Here is a 9,939-nt window from a genome sequence, read left to right on the forward strand (position 1 = left end):
CTTTCTGCTCAAAGATTTGAGCATTATGTTAAGACCTGGAAAGTACAATATTTTTGTCAGTTGTTTGTTTGAACTTTGTCACAGCTGTAAAGCTTTTCCGCTAGTCATGATCCAAGGTTTGGGTACAATAGACCTTTGGTCGATGCGCTTTGCTCCTCGAAGCTCCCAAACCTCTAGGTCTATCTATCTATAGTAAAAAATATGGTTTTATATTATTCTTTAATAAAACTAATTACAACTCATTCATGAGGCATAATGATTAGAAAGGGAAATTGAAATTTATTGTCCAAATTACAATACGATATTTACACAAAATAACTTAAGTATTTAAATGAATAACAATATAGGTTTGTTAGGTAACAAAATAATTATCCATTTTTTTAAAGAGAAAAATGCGTTAACTTGTGACTTGTGTTTTGACCTAATGAAGAAAATGAAAATTTTTACAAGGCAATATCCGATTTGGAAGTATACAATGTCAATTTTATGCAAGTTTTACAGCGATATATTAAGACTGAGAAACCCTTAACATTGGTCAATAAATTAATTATTTCAAAAATGGTAAATATTAGTTGTAATATTCATACGAAAGGTATATTTTCAAATTAGATTATTTCCACACAATAACAGATTCCATCAAGACCAAATTTAAATGACAATATAAAACAATACTCAATCGCTATGAACGAAAAACAATGTCATTAAAATATAAACTATAGTCTCGATGTTGTATACTCATCGGGAAAATGAAAAACATGAACTCCAGCACCATTGATGTTTGGTAAACTTCCAGCATTTGGTATAATGTTCCAGGATAAATATAATGATACATTCTTGTTTCCACGCAGGCCGTTACCATCATCCCAGAAATAATACTTGGTATTCATTCTCTTGTAATCTAAAGTAGCATTTTCACCTCTTTTGATGATTTTGTCCCAAAGAACAACTTGGTTAACAGCATTACTTTCAGTTACATATTCGGCGGTCAGATAGAGAAATAATTGTTTTACATTCCAGTTGAAGAGGTGAGTTAAATCAGCATGAAGGTCGAATGTAACAAATCCAAGATCATTTTTATATCGTGAAGCGCTAAAATCAGGTACGTTTTTAACAACAGCTTTAGCGGTAGATACAGAAATTTGACCACTATACTCGTTGAAGGCTGTGGATAAAAAACACAGAAAAGTTAAACCTGCTAAAACACTAAGTGAAAACGCAAATATAGCGTTAGCCCGGGATAAAACAGTGTTCATTATTGTTTTTAAATGTAACTTATGTCAACAAAATTTGACACATTTAATTTCGGAACTTGTGATGACGGTTCTTTGATTTCTGATTCATGCAGGAATGCCAAATTATAAATTAAAACTTTCTGTCATAATTTCCTTTTTTATCTTTTGACGCTTACCCAAATAAAAATTAGTAAAAACTTTGTATGATTTTGATTAACAGTTTACAACCATAAAAAAAATTTGATGCCCTTATCAAGAAGAAATACAATTTTTTTAAAAATTTCGTTTAATCGTAATCATTATTTGAACAATACAAACTATTAATTACGCTACAAATGTATGGCAACGTATCTGTTAGCCGGCTTTTCGCCATTTTTCAATTTTTGTAAATTTTTTTATTCCAATTCATATTAATTATACCGGCGCTTATAAGTGTTCGTTGTACTTAAATTATTATAATATAAATAATAATAAGTTTATTTCTAACTTTTTGCTCTTAATACAGACTTGACATGTCTGAGAAAAGCGAACCAGAACAATTCCGTAAGCTGTTTATCGGTGGCTTGAATTACAAGTCTACCGAAGAATCTCTGAAAGCACATTTCGAACAATGGGGTGAGATTGTTGATTGTGTTGTAATGAAAGATCCTCACACCAGAAAATCTAGAGGATTTGGTTTTATTACTTACAGACGTGCTCACATGGTTGATGATGCTCAAGCTGCTCGACCACATAAAATTGATGGACGTGAGGTCGAGCCAAAACGTGCCGTTCCTCGAGAAGATTCTGGCAAGCCCGAAGCACAAGTAACCGTAAACAAATTGTATGTTGCTGGATTAAGAGATGATTTAGGAGAGGAAGATTTAAGAGATTACTTTGGAAGTTATGGTAATATTGTCAGTGTTAATGTTGTAACTGATAAAAGCACTGGAAAGAAGAGAGGATTTGCATTTGTAGAATTTGATGACTATGACCCTGTTGACAAATGTGTTCTCCAAAAACACAATTACAAAGGTAGAAAGCTTGAAGTTAAAAAAGCTTTGTCTCGTGATGAAATGAATAATCTTAAAATGAAGAAAGAAATGGGTGGTTTCAGAGGTCGTGGAGGCAGAGGTGGTGGTGAAAGCAGACTTGAAGGAAGAGGTGAATGGCGTACTGCTGACGACTATGATAGAGGTGGTTATGGAAGTGGTGGTGGCTACGGAAATAGCTATGGAGGTGGAAATGATTGGGGAAGTAGCTCCGGTGGATATGGTGACAGCTATGGAAGCAGTGGCGGATCAGGATATGGTGGTGGCGGCTATGGTGGAAGTGATAGTTATAGCAGCTCGGGCTATGGCGCAAGTGATAGCTATGGAAGCAGTGGTGGATACGGTGGTGGCAGTGCTAGTGGAGGTTGGGGCAGTGAAGGTGGTTATGGAGGTTCTACCTATAGCAGTGGTGGTGGAGCTATAAAGAGTAGTTACTCACAAAGAAGCGAAGGACCTTATGGTGGTGCAAGAGGAGGGCGTGGTGGAAGCAGGGGTGGTCGTGGTGGTTATGGTCGTCATTAGACTCAAAACTGTAGTTGAAGGTTCTCATATGACATGCCCTAATCGTGTATCAGTTTTTATACTTCTGGACTATATTTTAGACTGCAAATATCTGCCTCATTTTGTTTTCAGTTTGAATACCATGGAATGTATCTAGAAATAAACATGATTGTTTTCCTTTTTAAATATTGTTTCATGTTTATTTTTTAATTAAATTATCTTGCTTATTAGTTGTAGATTAAGCCGTTATAGTTTCAGGGGATAATTCCTTATCGTGATCTGTGCTCCAACTACAATCGCCAAGGTGCCTGGAAGTTTCAAAGACTTGGCAATTATTCTGCCACAGATCACGTTACGGAAATCTTCCCTCGTTTCAAACCAAGGTTCTATTTTAATATTAATTTGTATAATTTTGTTTTGTCCAAGTTTACATCAATCACACGTCTTTCTCTTTGTCAGTAATGTAAAGTTTAAATTAGATTTTCATTTAATGCATATAATTTTCATTTATTTGTTATTCTAGTAATTTGCTGGGGGCAATTGTTGATATCTGTTTACTCTTTTCCGATACAAATAGTAATGATGAATGTTACGCATACAATAAAAATTTGTAAGGATGATTGCTGTGGCAAACTGGTTGAACAATTTTAGGTTGTTAGGTTTCAGCAACAACTATAGCATGCTATAAAAAATTTTCCATATTTTGATCTACAGCAGAATGGTCGCCAAGTCTCGGCAGCAGTGTAAGAAATCGGGAGGAATCTTAGAAAATGACCACTATCTTTAAATTAGTGATTTTTAAATACATTTAGCAATTGTAATTGGTGCGCCAGATCATAATAGGGAAATTCTCTCCTAAAAGATGAACTTTAGAGTTTTCACCACAGTGCGAGAATGTAAAAGATTAAATTTTTTTTCTTCCCTCGCATTAAAAATTTATTCCCCAAGGAATTAGAGCACTATATAAATAAACTTTAACATTAGCAATCTCTAGCTTTTTTTTAAGCATTTTTGTATTCTGCCATTTTGAAAATAGTTAATTTCCTTTTACCTTGTCATTCATTATTGTCAGCCTATGTCTGTGTTCTGTACTTTCTCTATTGTTCAGAATACCCTCCCAAACCATAGAACCCTTTTGAGAATAAATTTTCCTACACCTATGTGTGAACCATTGATAAGGACCTCGTGTAAGCCTTTAAATTTTTTATGCCCCAGTGTTATATAGTGACGCACCATGTAAGTCATCTTCTTTTCAAAAACTGACAAATGAAAATGAAGCAAATGTCAGTGGAGACTTTCAAAATAAAAATTTGTAATTCAATCAGATAAAAAAATAAAGAAGAAATAGTGTAAAATGCATGGTTTGAAAAAGAATATTAAAGTCGTGTGATTTGCATGTTTTGGAAACTTGGACAGAAGTGCAAAAAAAATGCTTATAAAAGCGGTAAGGTCATTCTATTTATCATTAACAATTTAAAAATAAATATTTGAATTTAAAATTGCATATAATATATATATGGGAAAAATTAAAAATGCAAATCTAGAACATATTTACAATATGTATTTAAAATTTTATGTTTAATTTACTGTTTATTTTATATATTTACATGTAAATTTTTTGGAGTTGACAAATCACAGTTTTAACAGTCATGTCAAGAATTCCTTTTTAACAATTATTAATGAGTCTATAATAATGATCCATGTACATATGGTCTGTTTAGAAGAAAATTTGGGTTCATTAACGGACCCTTCACAAAATTTCTTTTCATAAAAACTGACCCTTCACAAAATATCTTTTCATGAAAATGGACCCTTCACAAAATATTTTAACTTAAAAATGGACCCTTCACAAAGTAATTTATCTTCTGCGTACAAGTATTGTATGAGTTTAAAATGTATCTAAGTAGAAGCAATTGTACATCTGTTACATATACATATTTACGTCTACATGCATACGAACTTACATGCATTGCTCGTACATGAATAAAATGTATTTGTATGTGTACATAAAAATACGTTAACACATATATACATACAAACTAAATAAACCTATAGTATGCACTTGTAATCGTTTATTTTAATTACAAGTACTCGCAATTACTTGCTATCACAATTGCATGTAATCATATATTTTGATTACTCAATCAATCACTTATATCCATGTATTTATGTATGTATTTTTATATGAAATTCTATGATTATAAGTTTTCATTTAACAAACTAAACACTTCATTTACCGATACAGTCTATGCATTGTTTTAAAAGTATTCAATTACAATGTAATCAAACCCACTTGAACTTATGATTACATTTAATCGTGTTGTAGTCATATATCACAATTGCTTGAGTGTAAGATTACCTGTAATTGTTAGATTATAATAACTTGTAGTTATGGTTTTTTGTAATTTTACTTTATGATTACAAGTTATCATGATGACATGCAATCCCAGGGCTTGAATATTTGTAATTCTGGTTATCTGTAATCACTTTTTATTGTGATTATGAATAATCATAACTGCTTTTAAAGAGAAATAATAATTATTTGTTACTTGCAATCATGATCATTACAAATCGTTGATTACTAAGCAATCATTATCTGTAATTCATTCCATTTGTAATTTTAATCAGAAGAATTAAATCAGAATTTAAAGATTTCAATCAGAAAAATTAGTCATGAGTCATGACTAATGAATTTATTCATCAATCATTATTCAAAGATTTGAATAATGACTAAATTTGCATATGAATAATCATTCAGCCTGAATTTAATCATGCACAAAATTTCTGTGAATAATGCCCATCACTGGTTTCTTTGATTAAATATTTTATTTTGGGTCTTTAAAGTAGATTTCCTGAAAGTGTTTCACCAATAATTTTTTTTTGATCCTGTGTATTTACAAACTCTTAGCTTTTCTGAAGCAAAGGAGAAAGTAAAATTATCATTAAGACATTTTTCCAATTATGTGAATCGTAAAAAATTGTTCTAAGAGCATGAGGATATTTATCTCATGTTAAAAAATAGCTATATCCAGTACTGTCTTTATGCATGGGCATAACACGTTAGTGCCCGGGGGCCCCAAACACTCAGAGGGCCAGCCTTTGAGAATCCTATAGATATAAACCAAATGTTTCTTCTTTTTTTTTTAACAGTTAATTAAAAATTCTATATTTTATTATGCATATATGAATGCTTTTAAATTGACAAAATGAAATTTTCATGCATTTTTTTATTTTTCTATTTTGAGTTTAATTGCTTAAGTAAAACGGTCTTGCATTAAATAAACATAAATATATAATTTATAAATGTTTACGTATCATTGCTTTCCTGAAAAAATTAATATGAGAAAGTTTTAGATTAGCTCACGTCTCTAAAACTGCTTCACCATTGCTAAAAAAACTATCGAAGTTAATGAATTCGTTTAAAATAGTTTATTAAAACTTATATTTTGCCTAGGTATACCTTTTATATATTTAATTATTTTAAATAGCTTCTATATACATATAGTAAAACCTCCGTTAAGCGGACATTCATTCTGTTTACAGGAAAGATATCCTAATAACAAAGTTTAACACCGTAAATTGTTTTTATAATATTTTCAAAGATGTAGAAATAATTAAATAATCTACAATAACTATGTACAAGGATATTTATTTAAACTATTAGAAAGATTAAAAAGAATAAAGAAGTTTGATATAAATACATAATTTTAGATGTAGCTACAGATAAATGAATATAATTTGCATAGATACTGAAGTTAGACATATGATACCGAATAGGAGCTCTCAGTCGGTTTCAATTATTAGGATTACATCCCCTTACACCTACCTATCATTTGATAGGGAACGTGGTTAATACCTTCTTGAAAGGAAATCTCCCACGATTCACTGAAATAAAGCATTTAAGATGTTATTTCAACTTGAGGGGTCTTATAACCTGTGTGGTCCGGATTTATCTTTTGATCAAAAGATGCCATTGTCTGAATTATTTCAGGAGAGCAGTATCATTTTCTCTCCTTTCTTTACAAAGATAATCCAAGGTGACAGGAGAAAGCTTGATTCTTCCGTAGTGAAATAGCTTAACAATATTTTTAGTTTTGGATAAGGCAGAAAATTTACATGCTTTGAAAATTTCGAAAAGTTGCCTTTTTTTTCCCTTGCAATTTAAAGCAAAAATAGTTTCTTTTTTTTTCAATTTAGAAAAAGTAGTGTCCGGTTTGAAGAGATAGAAAATAACGTCTCAGGGCCAAAATGACTGTCCGCGTTGGGTTATGGGAGTGTCCACTTTGCAGAGAATGTATATAATAGTTGTTTTTTTTTATAAGATTCCCGAGGAATTAACAATATGTCCTTATTGAGAGGCGTCCGTTTTGCAGGAGTGTCCATAACAGGTTTCACTGTATGTGGTTTTGAAAATTTAAATTTTAAGTATTGAAATGGTTATTATTATGGGGAAAAGATATAATGGTTATTAATTAAGATAATAATGGTTACAGTTTTTAAAAAATGTATATGTCTTAAAAATTATTCACTTTATGTGCGTGAATTTTTTGTAGCTCGCTTTTAAACAGTTTGACATATTAAAGGAGCTTGCCTGCCATTAGAACGGCCCTGCCTGTACTTTTTAAAAACTGTTACGATTGATGGAATATTTTTAAGATCATACTTAAAAACAATCCTAATACATGCATTATGTTTAAATTTACTAATTTATTTAAATCAGTTTAGCATCTCTTGAAAGGTCCTTTAACACTCAAAACAAAATATTGTAACAGATTGACAGTATTTAAGCAACCTTCTGTGAAAAAGTATGTAGAGAACATTTTCCATCTGATGGTCCAGCAAAAATATTCAATGCATTAAAAAATAGATGTTAAAAGTGAATTATAATTGAAAATAACTATTTTTTTCCAAGTCTATTCGTGTTCTACTTACCTCACTCTGTTTTTGGGTAAGTATGAGAAATTCAATCCCATTTTTTTTTTTTTATGAAAACACTGGTCAAATACAGAACTAAATAAATATCCACAATATCTGCATCAAAGCCAGATGAATCTTGCTTGTTAGTGAAAGTGTAGATAATAGAATAATTTGATAAGTTACTATGTCCCATCTTTTGTGAATTGTCTGTTTTACGAACTCTTATATTTTAAGTCCTTGTATACATTAAACGGAGATTTTGTGGGTATCAAAAATTAAGCAGTAACATACTTTTATAGGTAATTAATATGTTAGTTTTATATATTGGGTGATTATAAATTACTTTAAAGTGAAGACATTTTATTGAATAAGAAAATCCATCTCTACTAAGATTCATTACAGTTTAGTTGTGTGCATTTAAAATTTGGATTCCGATCAGTTGTGGACTAACATTTTAATCATAAATAAGTAAAAAAACATTTTGTAACATAAAAATTGACTTTAAAAATATTACACTTAAGTGTACAAGAAGCACATTATACAAGAGTCATTTGTTACTAAAGTGAAATTAGTGCTGCCTATAAACATTTTACTTTTATTCTAGCTTAAATAGTTTGTTTTGTTAATATTTTTTGAAAATAAAGGTTAAACACTTTATGGTTTAAATATATATATCTCAATCTATAATGGCGTGACGTATTGTTTATTCACCAGAGTATAAGTCGACGTTTCAAACCCCTAAAATTTTACTTATGTCTTGTACTTCGGTAATAAAGTCAGACATTCGTTGAGTGTAAAATATCAATTCATTATGAACAATGAGATAAGTATGAATAACTCTGTGTTGATTTATCTTTTTCAAAAACTATTTTTGTTATGTTTTAGACAATTTTGCATTATTCTCTAATCAAATTTTCTTGACATTCTAAGTATTTTTAGAAACAATACTTTAAATTATGATTGGAATAAAATCAATTTATTCAAGAGTATTTTCAAAACATTTAACACATTGAATACTTAAATCATACCATATACAAATTTAAAGATTCCAGAGAAGTGTCTTCAGACAGATCCCACTCTGCAATGGATTCTACATTATCCTAGTCTGTTGTGTCCCCCAAAAAAATTCACCTCCATCCAAAGAATTCGAAATTCCACTTTTCAAAACTGCATATGCTATCACATTTTGTAATGAGTTAAGTATCATTTAACACATGACATCTATAAGAACAGTGTGGATATTTCCTGTTTTTAATGTGAAATATTTTTAATGTGGTATAATTTAGTAGACTTCTACACCAGGATAAATGATATTTTTTAAAATTCTTATCTAGGAATTCTAAAATTTGTTGTACCATATATCTTCAAAACAATGAACTAAATGTAAAATATATTTGAATCTCCCCTCCCAAATGAAGTGACTTTGGCACATATGTTGTAATCCCTTCTTAATGTGGACTAAAACTATTCAGAATAAGACAATTACAATTTATATATCCGCAACTTGAAGTTTTGTTGATCTCCATGTAATTATATCCCTGGTTGTAAACCATCAAAATATAGGCAATGCAAAATGTATATGTCCCATCGGACACACAAGTTTTACGCACTTCTAATTCTATTTGTAAATTCTAATTACAAGTTAGGGGATACGCCTTTTAGTTATAAGTGGAGTTGCAATAGAATTAAAAAATGTCAGAACTTAATTCCAAGCCGTAGTAACAATCAGATTAATGAAAATTTACTATTTATGTGTATAACAATTTACCATGAATATGAGCTTTTATTTGTAACCAATGACTAAAAACTTATTGCAACTAATCATTACTTAAAAAATATATTGTAGCTCATAATATTGGAGAAAAACAAATGCTGTATATAAATTTATATCACAAAGACTCAAGACCAAATGTTTTAAAAATTGTATATCACAGAAACTTAACGCTTGAAATGCTCTTATTTTTAATTTAAAAAAAGCAACACAATGAACCGAGAAAATCTTCATGAATTTTTTTTTTATAAAATATATTTAAGTAACGAGATAAATAATATAAGACAAAATATTGACTCAAAAGATTATCATTCAATTAGAAAATAAGTTGCTAGCTAAAAAAGACTTTATACCTATATTCACCACATAAAAAGAACTTTTCAGTATGTTCTAAAATGCATAAATTGTGATTAAAAAGTGAGCTAAAGGAAGTAACATACCTGAACTACCAAAAAAAGGAAGTTACTAAGCTTAGTCCAATTACTGC

At 30.1% G+C, this 9,939-nt stretch overlaps 2 protein-coding genes across 2 annotated transcripts; one reads left to right on the top strand and one right to left on the bottom strand.

The window, feature by feature from the left end:
• Positions 1-259: 259 nt before the first annotated feature.
• Spase22-23 (Signal peptidase complex subunit Spase22-23) lies at positions 260-1,493 on the bottom strand. Its single transcript, XM_016047686.5, has one exon. The coding sequence runs from the start codon at positions 1,251-1,253 to the stop codon at positions 714-716; it is 540 nt and encodes a 179-aa protein (XP_015903172.3). The 5' UTR covers positions 1,254-1,493; the 3' UTR covers positions 260-713.
• Positions 1,494-1,546: 53 nt separating this feature from the next.
• LOC107436109 (heterogeneous nuclear ribonucleoprotein 87F) lies at positions 1,547-2,950 on the top strand. The gene has a single exon (XM_016047685.4). It carries the CDS (start codon positions 1,745-1,747, stop codon positions 2,783-2,785), a length of 1,041 nt encoding a protein of 346 aa, XP_015903171.1. The 5' UTR covers positions 1,547-1,744; the 3' UTR covers positions 2,786-2,950.
• Positions 2,951-9,939: the final 6,989 nt, after the last annotated feature.

The sequence above is a fragment of the Parasteatoda tepidariorum genome, chromosome 3, assembly GCF_982258835.1.
Source record: "Parasteatoda tepidariorum strain Cologne lab strain chromosome 3, Ptep-v5.0, whole genome shotgun sequence".
Taxonomy (NCBI): domain Eukaryota; kingdom Metazoa; phylum Arthropoda; class Arachnida; order Araneae; family Theridiidae; genus Parasteatoda; species Parasteatoda tepidariorum.

Excerpts from the sequence above, each read along its gene's own strand:
- Spase22-23 (XM_016047686.5), bottom strand. The coding sequence starts at position 1,253 with ATGAACACTGTTTTATCCCGGGCTAACGCTATATTTGCGTTTTCACTT.
- LOC107436109 (XM_016047685.4), top strand. The coding sequence starts at position 1,745 with ATGTCTGAGAAAAGCGAACCAGAACAATTCCGTAAGCTGTTTATCGGT.